At 43.7% G+C, this 20,818-nt stretch overlaps 1 protein-coding gene across 2 annotated transcripts in view; it reads left to right on the top strand.

Moving 5' to 3' along the window:
• Nucleotides 1-20,386, top strand: part of LOC307235202 (uncharacterized protein) — a 32,544-nt gene extending 12,158 nt beyond the window's left edge. For both annotated transcript variants that reach the window (XM_080007225.1, XM_080007226.1), the window contains exons 5-9: nt 472-599; nt 1,890-2,001; nt 9,790-9,991; nt 15,011-15,346; nt 20,109-20,386. In XM_080007225.1, coding sequence (XP_079863351.1) covers nt 472-599; nt 1,890-2,001; nt 9,790-9,991; nt 15,011-15,346; nt 20,109-20,241 — 911 coding nt within the window. In that variant the 3' untranslated portion in view covers nt 20,242-20,386. The remainder of the gene's footprint in view (nt 1-471; nt 600-1,889; nt 2,002-9,789; nt 9,992-15,010; nt 15,347-20,108) is intronic.
• Nucleotides 20,387-20,818: the final 432 nt, after the last annotated feature.

The following is a 20,818-nucleotide window of genomic DNA, read 5'->3' as shown; positions in this document are numbered from 1 at the left end:
GTCAACAGAGGGACTGAGAGTCCATCTCTTTATAGATACTAGTGCAGTGAAAAATATGCCTGTTCGGAACGGGGCCGCACGACGGGTGTAAGTGACTCTTGAGTCCCAGAGCAGAGCCCTGAAGCCCCACCCCGCTACTGCATCAAGCTGAGCGGCTTGTTGTTCGCTTGTTTATTCAAAGTTTATTAATATTACAAGTGTCGCATTTCCAAATTTCCCCAAATTTGACACTGCACTTCCTTGGGTCCCCAGCAATACACCCGCTAAATGTGAAGTAGATCAGATGAGCCGTTGTCGAGATAATTGATGGATATACAGAGAGAAATTCCTTCCTTTATAGTTATTATTAATTATCAATTAATTATTAATTAATTATTATTATAGTCAGATATCTGCTGTATAAGTACACATATATATGTACTTTGTTGTTTTTCATGATTCATTTTGAACCATAATTTGGTTTGTTTTCAGAGGGAGACGGACGAGTGGAACTTCCTGTCTTCCTGGAGGTTTTCAACCAAGAAGCCATCAATGATTCCTTCCCCCACAACTTCACCGTCTGCCTCTCCACCATGTTCCACTTCTCCAACGTTTTGCAGGTGATCATCCATCTCTTCTCTCTCTCCTCCTTCTATATACTGTATATATAATATATGTACATACAGTATATATATACATTATATATATATACAGTGTATATATATATATATATATATATACATACAGTGTGTGTGTGTGTATATATATAAATATATATAAAGCTCCAAATGTCTGCAAATCTCATTTCAGATAGAAATCACTTTGTGTTTTCTATCTTCTGTGAAGGAAGGATACAACCACACCGCTTCATTCACCTTCCATTCCACAGAGCGACTGACAAACTATATTAACAAACATGAACTAACTATATGAACTTGCTTAACTATACTGGCTGAAAAGAGAAAGGACTCCACCTGGGCCCTCAAGAGGATAGATGGCTTCTAGGGGGTGAGGCGAGGATGCTGGGAGTCACTGCTGAACCCTCTGGAGTTGTTGTGGGCCTATCAGTGAAACATGGAGGACAGAGGGTGCCCACTTGATAACCCAGAAGATTCCATCACTCACTTGACCATTCCGCAGAATCTAGGCAGCATGTCTCACGTGTGCAATTAATCAACTCTATCAACTAACTTAACTCTATGAACTAACCTTAATCTATTAACTAACCCAACTCTATTAACTGACCTAATTCTGTGATCTTACCTAACTCTATGAACTGACCTACATCGATGAACGAACCTAACTCTATAAACTAACCTAACTCTATGAACTAACCTAACTGTTTAAACTAATCTAACTTCAAGATTCAAGATTCAAGATTTTTATTTGTCACATACATATACATACTTCCATACATATATGCAGTGAAATGTCAGTACAATACACCTGGTGATTACGCACAATATGTTCTAGACTGAACACAATAGCTACCGAAAAATTTCTACTTGACTTACTAACTGATTCCTAAAATGTAATGCAGTTAGTAAGTCGAATAATATAGAATAAAATAAAATAAGAACACAAAGGTAATGCAGAATGGGGGTACAAAATAGAAGTGAAGGTAATAGACTATGTATATGGGACAGGCTATTATGTACATACAAACATATATCCATATAATTAACCCTAACTCGATGTATTAACCTCACTCTATAAACTTAGCTAATTCTATGAACTAACCTAAATCTATTAGCTTACCTAACTTTATGAACTAACCTAAATCTATGAACTAATTTAACTCCATGAACTTTAATAACTCTATGAGCTAAACTAGCTTGGTGGACTAAATTAACTATATGAACTAAATTAACTACATTAACTAAACAAACTATTTCAACTAACCCATCTAGCTGGTGCAGAGCCTAGAGATGCTGCGTCTCCTGGGGGTGACAAAGGTGGTGGTCTACCGGAGCAGCTGCAGCCAAGACACCCAGCAGCTGCTGGACCACTACAGCCACACAGGTGTGTGTGTGTGTGTGTGTGTGTGTGTGTGTGTGTGTGTGTGTGTGTGTGTGTGTGTGTGTGTGTGTGTGTGTGTGTGTGTGTGTGTGTGTGTGTGTGTGTGTGTGTGTGTGTGTGTGGAGCTAACAATTCTTCAAAGTTATGAAGAAATTAACAAATGAAATTATGTTTGCTCTGTTCTGAAAGAAACATTCAGAATCTGTGCACATCTGTAAAATAGTAAACGTAACATTGTAGTATACATAACAGTGTAGTGTAGTGCATGTAACAGTGTAGTGTAGTGTACGTAACAATGTAGTGGACCTAACAGTGGAGTGTAATGAATGTAACAGTGGAGTGCAAGTAACAGTCTTGTGTAGTGTACATAATATTGTTGTGCATGTAACAGTGTTTTTTAGTGTATGTAACATTGTAGTGCACGTAACAGTGTAGTATACTGCAGGTAATATTGTCGTGCACGTAACAGTATAGTGTAGTGCAAGTAAAATTTTAGTGCATGTAACAGTGTAGTGTAGTAAACGTAACAGTGTAGTGCACGTAACAGTGTAGTGTAGTGCATGTTACAGTGTAGTGCAGTGCACGTAACAGGGTAGTGCACATAACAGTGTAATGTAGTGAATGTAACAGTGTAGTACATGTAACAGTGTAGTGCAGTGCATGTAACATTATTGTGCACGTAACAGTGTCGTGTGTTATGTCATAGTGCACCTAACAAGGAAGTGTAGTAAACGTAACAGTGTAGTGCACGTAATAATGTAGCGTGGGGGATATAACAGTGTAGTGTAGTGCACATAACATTGTAGTGCATGTAACATTGTAGTGTAGTGCACGTAACAGTGTAGTGCATGTAACAGTGTAGTATTGTGCACGTACCATTGTAGTGTAGTGCAGGTAACAGTGTAGTGTAGGACATGTAACAGTGTAGTGTCGTGCATTTAACATTGTAGTGTAATGCATGTAAGAGTGTAGTGTAGTGCACGTAACGGTGTAGTGTAGTGCACGTAACGGTTTAGTGTAGTGCACGTAACAGTGTAGTGTAGTGCACGTAACTGCAGTTTAATGCATGTAACAGTGTAGTGTAGTGGATGTAACTGTAGTGTAATGCATGTAACAGTATAGTGTAGTGCACGTAACATTGTAGTGTAATGAACGTAACAGTGTAGTGTAGTGCACATAACTGTAGTGTAGTGCACGTAACTGTGTAGAAAACTGCACGTAACATTGTAGCTTAGTGCACATAACTGTGTAGTGTATTGCACGTAACAGTGTAGTGTAGTGCACGTAACAATGTAGTGCACGTAACTGTATAGTGTAGTGCACGTAACTCTGTAGTCTAATGCAAGTCACGGTGTAGTGTAGTACACATTACAGTTTAGTGTAGTGCATGTAACTATAGTGTAATGCATGTAAGAGTGTAGTGTAGTGAACGTAACTGTAGTGTAATGCATGTAACAGTATAGTTTAGTGCACGTAACATTGTAGTGTAGTGTACGTAACATTTTAGTGTAATGCATGTAACAGTGTAGTGAACGTAACAGCGTAGTGCACGTAATATTGTAACGCACGTAATAGTGTAGCGTAGTGCACGTAACTGTGTAGAATACTGCACGTAACATTGTAGTGAACGTAACAGTGTACTGCATTTAACATTGTAACGCACGTAATAGTGTAGTGTAGTGCACGTAACTGTGTAGAATACTGCACGTAACATTGTAGCTTAGTGCACGTAACTGTGTAGTGTATCGCACGTAACAGTGTAGTGTAGTGCACGTAACAATGTAGTGCACGTAACTGTATAGTGTAGTGCACGTAACTCTGTAGTGTAATGCAAGTCACGGTGTAGTGTAGTACACATAACAGTTTAGTGTAGTGCATGTAACTATAGTGTAATGCATGTAAGAGTGTAGTGTAGTGAACGTAACTGTAGTGTAATGCATGTAACAGTATAGTGTATAGTATAGTGTGTACGTAACATTTTAGTGTAATGCATGTAACAGTGTAGTGAACGTAACAGTGTAGTGCACGTAATATTGTAACGCACGTAATAGTGTAGTGTAGTGCACGTAACTGTGTAGTGCCCGTAACTGTGTAGTGTAATGCATGTAACATTGTAGTGTAGTGCATGTAACATTGTAGTGTAGTGCATGTAACAGTGTAGTGCACGTAACAGTGTAGTGTAGTGCACGTAACTGTAGTGTAGTGCACATAACATTGTAACACTCGTAACATTGTAGTGTAGTGCACGTAACTGTATAGTGTAATGCATGTAACGGTGAAGTGTAGTGCACATAACAGTGTAGAATACTGCACGTAACATTGTAACATAGTGCATGTAACTGTGTAGTGTAGTGCATGTAACAGTGTAGTGTAGTGCACATAACAGTGTAGTGTAGTGTACGTAACATTTTAGTGTAGTGCAAGTAATTGTGTAGTGCACGTAACTGTTTAGTGTAATGCATGTAACTTTGTAGTGTAGTGCACGTAACATTGTAGTGTAGTGCATGTAACAGTGTAGTGCATGTAACAGTGCAGTGTAGTGCACGTAACAGTGTAGTGTAGTGGATGTAACTATAGTGTAATGGATGTAACTATAGTGTAATGCATGTAACAGCATAGTGTAGTGCATGTAACATTGTAGTGTCATGTACGTAACATTTTAGTGTTGTAACGGATGTAACGGTGTAGTGAACGTAACAGTGTAGTGTAGTGCACGTAACATTGTAACACTTGTAACATTGTAGTGTAGTGCACGTTACTGTATAGTGTAATGCATGTAACAGTGTAGTGTAGTGCACGTAACAGTGTAGAATACTGCACGTAATATTGTAGCATAGTGCACGTAATTGTGTAGTGTAGTACATGTAACAGTGTAATGTAGTGCACATAACTGTATAGTGTAGTCCACGTAACATTGTAGTTTTGTGCACTTAACATGATAGGGCACTGCACGTAACTGTAGTGTAGTGTACGTAATAGTGTAGTGCATTTAGCAGTGAATTTTTCTGCATGTAACTGTGTAGTGGAGTAACTATAGTGTAGTGTACGTAACATTGTAGTGTAATGCATATAGCAGTGTAGTGTCGTGCACGTAACTGTAGTGGACTGCACATAACATCGGGGTGTAGTGCACCTAACAGTGTAGTGCATGTAACAATGTAGTGTAGTGCACGTAACAGTGTAATATGGTGCACGTAACTGTAGTGTAATGCATGTGACAATGTAGTGTAGTACACGTTACAGTGTAGTGCACCTTACAGTGTAGTCTAGTGCATGTAACACTGTAGTGCAGTGCATGTAACAGTGTAGTGTAGTGCACGTAACAGTGTAGTGCACGTAATAATGTATTGTAGTGTACATAACAGTGTAGTGTAGTGCACATAACAGTGTGGTGTAGTGCACGAAACAGTGTTTTACATGTAACAGTGTAGTGTAGTGCAGTGCACGTAACATTGTGGTGTAATTCATATAGCAGTGTAGTGTGGTGTACGTAACAATGTAGTGGAGTGCACGTAAAAATGTAGTGTACGGCACATAACAGTGTAGTATGGTGCACGTAACTGTAGTGTAATGCATCTAACTGTGTAGTGTAGTACACCTAAATGTGTAGTGTGCGTTAACAGTGTTGTGTAGTGCTAGACTACTTTGTAGTCTAGTGCATGTAACACTGCAGTGTAGTGTATGTAACTGTATTGTAGTGTATGTAACAGTGAAGTGAAATGCACGTAACTGTGTAGTGCATGCAATAATGTAGTGTAGTGTACCTAACAGTGTAGTCTAGTGCACGTAACAGTGTGGTGTAGTGCATTTAACAGTGTAGTGCACGTCACAGTGTAGTGTAGTGCACTTAACAGTGTAGTCTAGTGGACGTAACAGTGTAGTGTAGTGCATGTAAGTGTGTAGTGTAGTGCATGTAACTGTGTAGTGTATTGCAAATAAAATTGTAGTGTAGTGTACGTAACATTTTAGTGTTGTGCACGTAACACACGTATCACAGAACAGAGTTTTTTTCCGCAAGCCATAAGAACTGTCAATGCTGACCTCACCAGGGGTCCTCACTGAGCCACACACATAGGCTCCACTACCTACTGTACTGTATGTAGCATACTGTACCGTCACTGTTCTGGGTTGTTCGGTGTTACCGTATTGCTGCGCCGTACTGTTGTATACTGTGCTGTATATATCATAAACGCTACCTCACTTTATTCACATGCCACTTTAATGCACATATCTGTATATACATAATTAGCCTATCCCATTTGCATAAGTCTATCCCATATACATATGCCTATTCCCTTTATCTATTCTATTTTATTTTAGTTTATTTTATTCTATATTATTAGACTTACTGCATTACATTTTAGGAATCAGTTAGTTGGTCTAGTCGAAATTCTTAGGTAGCTACTATGTTCAGTCTAGGTCTTATTGTGTGTAATCACCGGCATTGACATTTCACTGCATATATGTATGAAAGTATGTATATGTATGTGACGAATAAACCTCTTGAATCTTGAACATTGTAGCGCACGTAACAATGTAGTGTATTGCACGTAACTATGTAATGTAGTGCATGCAACAGTATAGTAACAGTGTAGTGTAGTGCACGTAACTGTGTAGTGTAGTGCATGTAACAGTGTAGTGTGATGCATGTGAATGCACATATCTGTATATACATAGGCATATTCCCTCTATCTATTCCATTTTATTTCTTTTTATTTTTTATTGTATTTTATTCTATATATTTTTATTTTATTCTATAAGTATTCAACTTACTGTATTACGTTTTAGGAGTCAGTTAGTCGGCCTATAGAAAGAATTTTTATTTTTTTATTTTTTCCTAGGACATATTGTGTGCTATCACCGGGTGCGTTGCATTACATTTCACTGCATATATGTATGAAAGTATGTATATGTATGTGACAAATAAAAATCTTGAATCTTGAATCTTGAATGTAACAGTGTAGTGTAATGCACGTAACTGTGGAGTGTAGTGCATGTAACAGTGAAGTGCACGTAACTGTGTAGTGCAATGCATGTAACATTGTAGTGTAGTGCACGTAACATTGTAGTGTACTGCATGTAAGAGTGTAGTGTAGTGCACGTTACAGTGTAGTGTAGTGCACATAACTGTGTAGTGTAATGCACGTAACAGTGTAGTGTAGTGCATGTAACAGTGTATTGCATGTCACAGTGTAGTGCAGTGCACTTAACAGTGTAGTCTAGTGGACGTAACAGTGCAGTGTAGTGCATTTAACAGTGAAGTGTTCTGCATGTAACTGTATTGTAGTGGACGTGACAGTGTAGTGTAGTGCACGTAACAGTGTAGTTTAGTACACATAACAGTGTAGTGCATGAAGCAGTGTAGTGTAGTGCATGTAAGAGTGTAGTTACAGTGTAGTGTCCATGTGTTACATTTTAGTGTAATGCATGTAACAGTGTAGTGAACGTAACATTGTAGTGTAGTGCACGTAACACTGTAGTGCACATAACAATGTAGTGTAGTGTACGTAACAGTGTAGAATACTGCACATGACATTGTAGTGTAGTGCACGTAACTGTGTAGTGTAATGCATGCAACAGTGTAGTGTAGTGTACGTAACTGTGTAGTGTAGTGAATGTAACAGTCTAGCGTAGTGCGCATAACAGTGTAGTATAGTGCACGTAACATTGTAGTGTAGTGCACGTACCTGTGTAGTGTAATGCATGTAACAGTGTAATGTAGTGCACGTAACAATGTAGTGCAGTGCACGTAACTGTCTAGTGTAATGCACGAAACAGTGGAGTGGAGTTCACGTAACATTGTAGTGTAGTGCACGTAACAGTGCAGTATAGTGCACCTAACAATGTAGTGGAGTGCAGGTAACTGTAGTGTATTGCACGTAACATTGTGGTGTAGTGCCCGTAACAGTGTAGTGTAGTGCACTTAACAGTGTAGTGTAGTGCACGAAATATTGTAGTGTAGTGCGAGTTACTGTGTAGTGTAGTGCACGTAACAGTGTAGTGCATTTAACAGTGTTCTGCATGTAACTGTGTAGTATAGCAGTGTAGTGTAGTGCAGGTAACAGTATATGTGCATTAACAGTGTAGTGTAGTGCACATAACTGTGTAGTGTAGTGCAAGTAACATTGTAGTGTAGTGCACGTAACCGTAGTGTAATGCACGTAACATTGTGCTGTAATGCATATAACAGTGTAGTGTAGTGCACATGACTGTACTATCGTGCACATTTAAATTGAGGTGTAGTGCACGTAACAGTGTAGTGTACTGCATGTAACAGTGTAGTGTACGTAACAGTGTAGTGCGCGAGTAGTACACCTAACAGTGTGGTGTAGTGCACATAACAGTGTGGTGTAGTGCACGTAACAGTGTAGTGTAGTGCACGTAACAGTGTAGTGTCGTGCACGAAACGTATTGTAGTGCGCGTTTCTGTGTAGTGTAGTGCACGTAACAGTGAATTGCATTTAACAGTGGAGTATTCTGCATGTAACTGTGTAGTGCACGTAACAGTGTCGTGTAATACATTTAACAGTAAAGTGTAGTGTAGTGCACGTTACCGTGTAGTGTAGTGTGTCTAACTGTAGTGTAATGCACGTAACAGTGTAGTGTAGTGCACGTAACGGTGTAATGCATGTCACTGTGTATTGTCGTGCACATTAAAGTGTAGTGTAGTGCACATAACAGTGTAGTGTAGTGCACATTACATTGTAGTGTAATGCACGTAACATTATAGTGTAGTGCACGTAACTGTGTAGTTCAATGCATGTAACAGTGTAGTGGAGTGCACCTAACATTGTAGTGTAGTGCATGCACCTATTGTTGTAGTATATTACACGTAACTGTGTAGTGTAGTGCATGTAACAGTGTAGTGGAGTGCACGTACCATTGTCGTGTAGTGCACGTAACAGTGTAGTGTCGTGCACCTAACATTGTAGTGTAGTGCATTCACCTAACATTGTAGTGTAGTGCACGTAACTGAGTAGGGTGTGTAGTACGGTGGAACAGTGCATTGTACTGCTGCCTCACAGCACGAAGGTCCTGGGTTCGATTCCCATGGGGCTCTGTTGGCACCGTGCTCTGGCCGGTTATCTCCCAATTAGGAGCCTTTTCTGTGTGGAGTTTGCATGTTCTCCCCGTGCTCACATGGGGTTTTCTCCATCTTACATCAGCAAGGACCCCCACCAAAAACATGCACATGTCATCGTCTGACCAGCGATGGACATATGTAACCAGCTCCCGGGGCGCATCATTGAATGCTGCCCAATGCTCCTGGCTGCCCCCCCGGGAGGAAGTACAAGACAGGATGGGTCAAATGCAGAGGACCCATTTCACCAGCCACCATCCAAAGAATGTGCACGTGTGCGTGTATACACGTGTTGTAGTGTGGCGTGTCTGTGTTGTGATTAAAGATTCTTCATCTTCATCTTCTTCATGTAACAGTGTAGTGTAGTGCACATATCTGTAGTGTAATGCATGTAACAGTGTAGTGTAGTGCATATATATATATATATATATATAAATATATATATATATATATATATATATATATATATATATATATATATATATATTTTTTTTTTTTTTTTTTTTTTTATTAATTTATATATATATATATATATATATATATATATATATATATATATATATATATATATATATTTTTTTTTTTTTAATTATTTTTTTAATATATATATTTATTTTTTTATTTTTTTATTTAATTTTTTTCATATATATATATACACACACACAATGTATATCTAAACACCATATCTTCATGGTTCCTGATTCTTCAAGGCATGGTGGAGGTGATCCCCTGGTCTGTGGACCGGCACCTCAACGTTTCCTGGGGCTGGCAGCCAGACCAGAGTCCTGGGGAACTGCACTACTTCGGCCAGATCCCGGCGTTGCATGATTGCGTGTACAGGAACATGTACAGTTCCAAGTACCTGGCACTGCACGACCTGGACGAGCTGATCCTGCCGCAGACTGTGGAAAGGTACTGCTGTTTTTGTGTGTGTGTGTGTGTGTGTCTGTGTCTGTGTCTGTGTCTGTGTACCCTATGTGTACCTGTCAGTGAAGAACTGGAAAAAAAAAAACATTCTTACTTGGACGGATAGAGGGTGTGGGAAAGTTCACAATTGATTGCCTTTATTGGTTATCTCTTTTATCCAGTGCTTTATGTGACCCACCGCAGCAAAACCCATTATCTTGTGCATTTCTAAAATCGCCTGGAGCCGCCAAATATGTTGAAGAAACCTTTATAGATGGGATGGAAAATTTGGAAATTTTGATTTTTCCAGATTTGTGTTCCTTTGTGTTTTTTTTTTTATCTCAGTGTATTTTGAAAAAAACATGTTTGATTTATAAATAGTAGAAAAATGTTAAACCGTGGAGTTAAATATTCCCGTTAGATGACATAGGGAAACACAGTTTACTTACCGAGACACTGGACAGCGCTGAACAACGCCATCCATCCGCAGAACATCCCCGTCCAGGTGAAGCTCATTCCTTCATATTCCATGTGATGTGAAGTCACAAGCAAACACATCAAGATGCATTACAGTTTTGACTTTGCTCAACAGGTTAGTACATGGTCTAAAGAAGTGATGTAAACTTTGGCTATTCATCGTGTAGGGACTTACATGAAAGGGGTATAGCAGAAATTAGATATGGGTTGGTTAACTATTAACATTCCTCGGCAATTTTGGCTATTTGGCATACGCGCATTTATATATTAAATGACATACCAAGGGTGATATACAGAGACTTAATATTATTGATAGACTCTACATTTTGTTGTGTTGTCTGCACTTTTAAACTTCTAAATAATTCCACTTTTATAAAACTATATATTCTATATACCATATATATATATATATATATATTGTAAAAATGTATATTCAAGATTCAAGATTCAAGATTCAAGATTTTTATTTGTCACATACATATACATACTTCCATACATATATGCAGTGAAATGTAATGCAACGCACCCGGTGATCGCACACAAGAAGTCCTAGGAAAAAGTACTAAAATAAAATAAAATAAAAAGTAGAAAATTACTTTCTAATAGACCGACTAACTGACTCTTAAAACGTAATACAGTAAGTGGAATACTTATAGAATAAGATAAAAAATATATAGAATAAAATACAATAAAAAATAAATTGAAATAAAATGGAATAGGTTGAAGGAATATGGCTATGTATATACAGATATGTGCATTTAAAGTGGCATGTGAATTAAAGTGGCATGTGAATGTGAATAGTGTGAGGTAGTGTTTGGGATAATACAGCACAGTATACAACAGTACGGCGCAGCAATACGGCATCACGAACAACCCTGAACAGTGATACAGTATGCGGTACAGTATGCTACATACAGTACAGTAGGTAGTGGAGCCTAGTGCATGGCTCAGTTAGGACCCCTGGTGAGGTCAGCATTGACAGTTCTGATGGCTTGAGGGAAGAAACTCCGTCTCAGTCTCTGTTCTCGCTGCGTGACTGGGGAGGCGCTTGCCTGACCGCAGCAGCTGAAACAGTCCGTTGTTGGGGTGATGAGGATCCTTCATGATCCTACAGGCTCTGCTACTACACCTCCTGGTGTATAACTCCTGCAAGGGGGGGAGGGTAGTTCCAGTGGTACGTTCAGCTGAACGCACCACCCTCTGCAGGGCCCGCCTGTCCTGGGCAGTACAGTTCCCAAACCAGGCAGTGATGTTGCCTGTCAGGATGCTCTCCACTGCTCCAGAATAGAAGGACTTGAGGATCCTCACCGAGACCCGGAATTTCCTCAGCTGCCTGAGGTGGTAGAGACGCTGCCTCGCCTTTCTCACCAGAGTGTCTGTGTGAACAGTCCATGTTAAGTCCTCAGTGATGTGGACTCCCAGATATCTGAAGCTGCTCACCCTATCGACAGAAGTCCCATTAATCCACAACGGCGCGTGCGTCCTCGATTGTGATCCACGCCTAAAGTCCACAATCAGCTCCTTGGTTTTGCTGACGTTCAGGTGGAGGCTGTTGTCCTGGCACCAGAGTGACAGGTCAGCCACCTCCTCGCGGTAGGCCTTCTCATCGCAGTCGGTGATCAGGCCCACGACCACGGTGTCGTCAGCAAACTTGATGATGGTGTTGGAGCTGGACCTGGCCACACAGTCATGTGTGTACAGGGAGTACAGTAGGGGGCTGAGGACGCAGCCCTGGGGGGATCCTGTATTCAGGGTGAGGGAGCTTGACATGTACTTCCCCACCTTGACCACCTGGGGGCGGCCTGTGAGGAAGTCCAGGATCCAGGTGCACAGCGGAGCATTCAATCCTAGCTCCATCAGCTTGACAGCCAGTCTGGTGGGGACTATGGTGTTGAAAGCTGAACTATAATCAATGAACAGCATTCTCACATAGGCCCCCTTCTGGCCATCCAGGTGCGTGAGCGTGGTGTGCAGTACCTGAGAGACCGCGTCATCCGTGGATCTGTTCTGCCGGTACGCGAACTGCAACGGGTCCAAGGTGTGGGGGAGGGAGGCGCAGATGTAATCCTTAATCAGCCTCTCGAAACACTTCATGACCACCGAGGTGAGGGCCACCGGACGGTAGTCATTCAGGCAGGTTGGAGAGGCGATCTTCGGGACAGGAACGACGGTGGACCTCTTGAAGCAGGACGGGACCACTGATTCAGCCAGGGAGATGTTGAATATTGTGGTGAACACCGGAGCTAGCTGGTTAGCACAGGTCTTCAGTACTCGTCCAGATATGCCGTCTGGACCCGCAGCTTTCCTGGTGTTCACCCGCATCAAAGCCCTCCTGACCTCGTGCACGGACACTGAGAGTGCGCGCTCGTCCCCAGCGGTGTAGCTCCAATTAGCCGGCGAGCTAGCGGTGCTGCTGCCAGACTCGAACCGCGCATAAAAGGAGTTCAGTTGGTTGGCGGAGTTCAGTTATTTTTATTGTTAAATAAAAGCTTTTTTAAAAACAAAGATGTTGTGTATCGATGACGCTGTTCAACATTCCCTCAAAACAAACAAGAACAGTGCAGGGTTGACCCATTCAGCTGGTTGTCAAGTGGCCATGTGGCAAGTAGCCATCTGACTATGTTGGTCCTTCAATTAATTTGCATTCTGGGAGCTTGCTGAATGAAGCTAAGTGTGGAGGAAAACTGTGAAGGTGATTATCTCAGAAACATAGTTTGCCACACCCTAATCATTAACAAGTCATAGCTTAAAAAATATTTGCTTGATTTGCACAAATTTCACCATGTTTTGAAGCTCTAATTCTTCACTTTCAAAGGATGTGGAAAAAAAAAGTCGAAAGGTACCAAATGTACCTAAAATCCGCAGTGGGTCACATATGCAGTGTTTCAGCAGAAATGTATTATTTTTTATAAAAATGTTGCGTGCATACTTCCACATACGTCGCATCTGTCCACATACGCTCTCTTCGTGCTGCAAGTGAAAGAGCTTTGTCTGTTCAGCGCACTGTGTGCGCAGGGACAAAGGGAAATTAAAAATAGGTAAAAAAGAAAACAAACAGATGCATTGTTCTGGAAGAAGTTCTGGACCCTACAGGTGTTCCTGGCTCTGCCAGCAACACACGCCCCGCTCCGCATAGTGCACCGTGGCCCGGGCCGGAGCACCGGGTCTCACTGGGGGGGCAGCGTGGAGGTTCGGTTAAAACAATTAGGGGGGGAGTAAGAGTAAGAGAATCATGGAGAAAGTATCCCCATTATGCATGGTTTCGTTCCATAAGGAGACGTAAAATAAAGTAAAACCACACTGTTCTGGCGCGCCCATCGCGGGCACCCCATCGTCAGTTCCGGTAAAGAGGGATGTGCTACCTCTCCGCAACCCCCCTTGGGGAGGCTTGCTAGGTGAGAAAACAATAATAAAAAAATTTCATCGCAGACTTTGCGATTTCAAAATTGCATTTTATTACATTGTGATATGTCTTTGAATTTGATTCTTCTTCTTCTTCTTCTATTTCTTCTTATTATTATTATTATTATTAATTTTTTACTTTTTTTGCTTTGGCGTGGATGGGGCTTGAGAGTGTCTGAGAAAGTTTCATAGGTGTTTACATATAAACAATGTACAAATTTTACATAGGTGCAGGATTTATAATTTTCAAGTAAAGAGTTCTTACACAAGGTTTAGTTCAAGTTTAGAAGTTTAGTTTAATTAGGAAATGGTGGAAAACAAATACATCTAAAATCAAAACACTTTTATTTTGTTTTGTTTGCAGACACGGGAACAGGGACGGGCATTGGATTGGATATCACTCCTTCTCCAATATACAGTGGTACCTCAACTTACGACTGTAATTCGTTCTATAAGAACGGTCGTATGTTAAAACAGTCGTATGTCGAAGCAATGTTTCCCATATACACCACGGTCCTTTTTTTCTATGATTTCCTTTTTAATTTCAATGGGAATCTTTGCCCTTTTCTTTTTCCCCATCATCCTTCTTCTTAGGACTCATCATGAAGGGTGAAAATAAACAAAATACACAGCACAAACACAGTAAATATGAAAAAAATATGGATAACCCACGAACTACGTGCGCACACGATGTAGGTCTCCGCTGACTGGCCACCGACGCGCCAACTGCAAATTTCCACGGTCGTATCTTGGAGCAGTCGGTCGCAAGTCGATACAAATTTTCGCGACTATCCCTACTCGTATCTTGGATTCGTCGTAAGTAGATGCAGTCATAAGTCAAGGTACCACTGTACAGGGATCTAATACGGAACAGGACAGTCCCTTAGCTGTGTTGAAAATTCTAGTTTCATACAAGTCCCAAGACCCAAACCCAAACTGATAGGGTAGTTGAGATGAAGTGAGGGAGCTAAGGTGAGATAAGATCATTAAATAATTTCATTTTTTATCTCCACAACAGTCTGACGAAATTACTCTTTCAATTTATTAAGCTTAACGATGGTGATGTAACACTGAAGAATCAGGAATTATTCATGAATCATCTGGATCCTAATAAACTGAGAGTAAAGGAAAATCTCTTTTCACCAGCTGGGATGAGCTTCTGCCACTTCTGGAGGAGCAACATGGTCCAGATTTTGGCTACATGTTCGAGAACTACGTGTTTCCCACTTCCCTCTCGCTGGCTCCACCCACCCCAATGACTCCCCAATGGCCTATTGGTTGTTGCCCCGGCTGGCGCCGTGTTGTTGGGATCAACATCCTGGACCATCTCTACCACGAACCCGTCGACCCCACTGTCTTTAACAACTTCAAGATCATCGTGAACCCGCGGGCTGTGATCACTGTCACCGTGCATGGGCTGCTGGAGTCCACGGACGGCTGCGTAAAGGTCGACAACAACATTGCGAGGATGTACCACACCAGGTAGGATGTTCCACACCAGGTAATATTTTTCCACACTATGAGGTATGTACCACACCAGGTAGGATGTTCCACACCAGGTAGGATGTTCCCAACCAGGTAGGAGGTTCCACACCAGGTAGGAGGTTCCACACAAAGTAGGATTCTCCACATTAACCAGGATGTTCCACAGCAGGAAGGATGTTCCACACTAGGTAGGATGTTCCACACTATCTAGGATGTTCCACATGTTGTGGATAAACTTTACTCTAAAACTTTAACAAAATAAGAGAGATCGAGGAAGCCAAAGTTTGAAAGATAAAGACTTTTATTATCACTTGTAAACAAGTAACACAAAAGCCTGAGTTGGTTTGCAAAGAACTGCGGAGCCTCTCCTCCGGCTGGCCTATAAAGTTCATTCTACACATATCATCCATACGTCACTGTCACGACCAGGACTAGGAGAGACCCAAACGCACGACACGGGGAGACGGGAGGCAGACGAAGGATGTTTATTAGCCCACACGGTGGAGCTGGCCGGGGGGACCCAGTCAGGTAGGGATGGAGCAGGGCTGGGCAGGGATGATGATGACCGGGAGGAGGGGTCCAGGATCCGGGTGGAGAGACGGGGAACCAGGCTGGACGGAGAGGGACGGACAGCCTTGGTCGACGAGCGGTGGCAAGCAGGTAAACCGGGCTGGCTGGAGAGGGACGGACAGACTGTGTCGATGAGAGGAGACAAGCAGGTAAGGGGAATATGAAACAAAGAGACTTAAAACTGGGGACTTGAAACAAGCACTAGGAGCTAGGAACTTGGAACTAGGAATGGAGCCAGTAGCTGTACAACTCGGGTAAGCTTTTACATTACATTACATTTAGCAGAAGCTTTTATCCAAAGCAACTTACAATTGTTCAAACACCGATGGACGCAGCCATCAAGAGCAATTAGGGGTTAGGTGTCTTGCTCAAGAAGAAGAAGAAGAAAGAAGAAACAGTCTTTATTAGTCACGCAACACACCACACTACACTACAACACATGCTTGCACACACACACACACATGCTTTTGATGGTGGTCGATGAGAGGAGACAAGCAGGTAAGGGGAATATGAAACAAAGAGACTTAAAACTGGGGACTTGAAACAAGCACTAGGAGCTAGGAACTTGGAACTAGGAATGGAGCCAGTAGCTGTACAACTCGGGTAAGCTTTTACATTACATTACATTTAGCAGAAGCTTTTATCCAAAGCAACTTACAATTGTTCAAACACCGATGGACGCAGCCATCAGGAGCAATTAGGGGTTAGGTGTCTTGCTCAAGGAGAAGAAGAAGAAGAAAGAGTCTTTATTAGTCACGCAACACACCACACTACAACACATGCTTGCACACACATGCTTGTGATGGTGGCCGGTGAAATGGATTCTCTGCTTTTGACCCATCCTGGCTTGTCCTTCCTCCGGGGGCACAGCCAGGAGCAGTGGGCAGCATACGTGGACGCGCCCGGGGACCAGGTGATAAGTGTCCATCGCTGGTCAGACAATGATGGGTGCATGTTTTTGAGGGGGGTCCTTACTGACGTGAGGTGGAGGAAACCCCATGTGAGCACGGGGAGAACATGCAAACTCCACACAGAAAGGCTCCTATTAGGGAGATAACCCACCGGAGCACGGTGCCAACAGCGCCCCAGGCGTGAATCGAACCCAGGACCTTCTTGCTGTGAGGCAGCAGTGCAATGCACTGCGCCACCGTGCCAATGACACTACAGCATGCTAGGAGGAGGAGCCTGGGATCAAACCAGCAACCTTTAGATCACTAGACCACCAGCTCTACCGCCTGAGCTACCATCCAAGCTAGTTGACGGTCTGGCAAAGAATGACTGGGAAGCTGGAGACTAAATACTGTGTGAAGTGATGCAGGTAATTGATCCCAGGTGTGTGCAATTGGCTCAAGGGGGAGCTGCAGATGGGGCAAGAGCGGCCTCTAGTGGCGCTGGGAGGCCGTAGGCCTAACAGTACCCCCCCCTCTACGGACGCCCCTTGGCGGACATCTGGAACCGGAAGGGCGAGTCCGATTGAAATCCCGGATGAGGGAGGCATCCAGGATCTGTCTCCAGGGGACCCAGGACCATTCCTCCGGACCGTACCCCTCCCAGTCCACGAGGTACTGGAGGCCCCTCCCCCGGTGCTGCACATCCAGCAAGCACCGCACTGTGTAGGCCAGGTGACCGTCAATGGTACGGGGGGGTGGTGGGATCTTGGCGGAGAGGGAGAGAGGGCTGGAAACTTAAGCAGGGACACATGAAAGGTGGGGTGGACACGGAGGGAGGGAGGGAGGGAGAGGGAGGTATACGGCACAGGGGTTGATGATTGACGCAATGGGGAAGGGACCAACATACCGAGGAGCGAGTTTTCGGAAGTCCACCTTGAGGGGCAAGTCCTTTGTGGAGAGCCATACCATCTATCCGGGGACGTATGTGGGTGCGGGCGCACGGTGCCGGTTGGCCTGCTGCTGGGACCTGGCGGAGGCTTGGAGTAGGGCAGAGCGGGCCCTCCTCCACATCCTCCGGCAGCGACGGCCAGGGCCTGGACGGAGGGTACGGCGATCTCAACCTCCTGGGCAGGGAACAGCGGGGGTTGGTAGCCCAGAGAGCATTGGAAGGGCGACAGGCCAGCGGAGGCATTGGCCAGGGTGTTGTGGGCGTATTTGGCCCACGGCAGCTGGTTGCTCCAGGAGGTGGGGCTGGTGGTTATCAGGCAGCGGAGCATGGCCTCCACCTCCTGGTTAGGGTTAGGGTTAGGGTTAGGGTTAGGGTTAGGGTAAGGGTTAGGGTTAGGGTGAGGGTCTCCGTCTGGCCGGTGGTCTGGGGGTGGAAACCGGAGGAGAGACTGACCTGTGTCCCCAGGGCCGAGCAGAAGGCGCGCCAGACCTGGGAGGTGAACTGGGGTCCTCTCTCTGACACCACGCCTGCCGGGATGCCATGGCGCCAGAACACCTCAGCCACCAGCAGGTCCGCGGTCTCCCTTGCCGATGGTAGTTTGGGCAGGGCGAGGATGGTAGTGTTGCCCTGGGATGGTGGGAGACCGGTGACAAAGTCCAAGGACGAGTCGGGATGGGTAACGGGCGGAGGAGGCCGGAACGGGGTCAGGTGGAGGTCTTGGACCGGGCGCAGGTGGGACAGGCAGGGACGAAGGACCGGGTGTCAGGGAGCAGGGTCGGCCACCAGAAGCGCTAGCGGACGACGGCAAGGGTGCGGGTGATCCCGGGATGGCAGCTGAGGCGAGAGGCATGGGCCCACTGCAGAACCTGGGAGCGTGCGGAGTCAGGGACAAACAGGTGGTTAGGGGGTCCGGTACCTGGGTCTGGCTGGTGTTCCTGCGCTTGGGTGACAAGGGACTCCATCTCCCAGGTGAGTGTGGCGGCAAGGCACAGGGGTGGAAGGATGGGTTCTGCATCCCCTTTCTTCTCCTCTGGCACGAACACACGGGAAAGGGCGTCAGGTTTGTCAGGCCAAGGAACAATGCCCACCTGGCCTGCCGGGAGTTGAGCCGCTTCGCCTCAATTTGCTCAAGGGGGGAGCTGCAGATGGGGCAAGAGCAGCCTCTAGTGGCGCTGGGAGGCCGTGGGCCTAACAGTCACTCCTTATATGGCAATCTGCCCACTATATCCCTGCTCTCCTCCTGGCCCAGAGCCAGTGGTACAATGTATGGAACTCTTTCCACTAGATCCTTGTTCTTCTTACAGCCCTAAGCTTGTGTCTTCACATATGGAACATGTTAATTCTACACATTCCACAGAGCCACTCACATTTACCCTTTAATATCTATTGGTGGCAGATTGTACCAGCTCTGGAGGAGAGTGGTATCTCCTTTATTCAATATTTCCCCACACTTATTTGATTCATAGAGCATAGGCGAGATAATACTTATTTATTTTACCATTGAATGTTATAGTAAATCTCTCCCATACACACTAGGGAGGATGTTCCACACTAGGTAGGATGTTCCACAGTATCTAGGATGTTCCACAGTATCTAGGATGTTCCACACTAGGTAGGATGTTCCACACTATTTAGGATGTTTCACACTAGGTAGGATGTTCCACAGTATCTAGAATGTTCCGCACGGTAGGATGTTCCACACCAGGTAGGACGTTCCACACCAGGTAGGATGTTCCACACCAGGTAGGATGTTCCACACCAGGTAGGATGTTTCACACTATCTAGGATGCGCCACACTAGGTAGGATGTTCCACAGCAGGAAGGATGTTCCACACTAGGTAAGATGTTCCACACTATCTAGGATGTTCCACACTAACTAGTTTGTTCCACACTGGGAAGGATGTTCCACACTAGGTAGGATGTTCTACAGTATCTAGGATCTTCCACACCAGGTAGGATGTTCCACACTGGGTAGGATGTTCCACGCCAGGGGTGTTCCACACCAGGTAGGATGCTCCACATTATCTAGGATGTTCCACACTAGGTAGAAAATTCCACACTAGGAAGGATGTTCCACACTAGGTAGAAAATTCCACACTAGGAAGGATGTTCCACACTAGGTAGGATGTTCCACACTAGGAAGGATGTTCCACACTAGGAAGAATGTTCCATACCAGGTATGATCTTCCACACCAGGTAGGATGTTCACACCAGGTGGGATGTACCACACTATCTTGGATGTTCCCACTATTTAGGATGTTACACAATGGTAAAATGTTCCACACTATCTAGGATGTCTACAATTGTGAATAAATATCAAAACAGAATTAACATTTTTTTTTTCTTCCAGAGCCGCAGTCCAGGCGCTGCCTCCAGATCAGCTGATCTACGACGGACGCCTGACGCACTACAGATGCCGCCTCATGGCCGCCGTCAGTGCTGCACTGCAGCAAGCCACTCTGCTGGACGACACCATGCCATAGTGTGTGTGTGTGTGTGTGTGTGTGTGTGTGTGTGTGTGTGTGTGTGTTTCTGTCTGTGTCTGTGTGTTGACATTACATTTCACTGCATATATGTATGAAAGTATGTATATGTATGTGACGAATAAACCTCTTGAATCTTGACTTAACTCCACTTTAGAATATTTGAATGTATTATAATATTAAAAACACATCTCTATGCGTCTGTTTCTCCTACTATTTAAGTATTTTGATAATATTAATAGCAGTAAATATTATCATATTTTAAATATCCATCAGTCAAACTGCTCCGTTCCTCATTACCATAGCAACTGTGATACTTCCGGAGATGCAGTTATACTTCCTATCTAATACACATACAGTGCTAGTGCTCTAGATGTTCTCTACGAACATAGAAAAGACAGAAGTGAGAAGAGATCCAACATGGCGGTGCCCTGCTACACTGACTAACACACCCACTCCAACAGATAACAAAGTGAATTGCCAATAATATTTATATATATAAATTTAAAAAAAGGGGACACTGCGCGAAACCAAAGTGGAGGAACTTGAGGATTATATCGATTTTTTTTAAAACGAG

Source organism: Zeus faber (assembly GCF_960531495.2).
Source record: "Zeus faber genome assembly, chromosome: 9".
NCBI classification, from domain to species: Eukaryota; Metazoa; Chordata; class Actinopteri; order Zeiformes; family Zeidae; genus Zeus; species Zeus faber.
Note: the sequence above shows the minus strand (reverse complement) of the source record. Positions and strands in the feature narration are given on the sequence as shown.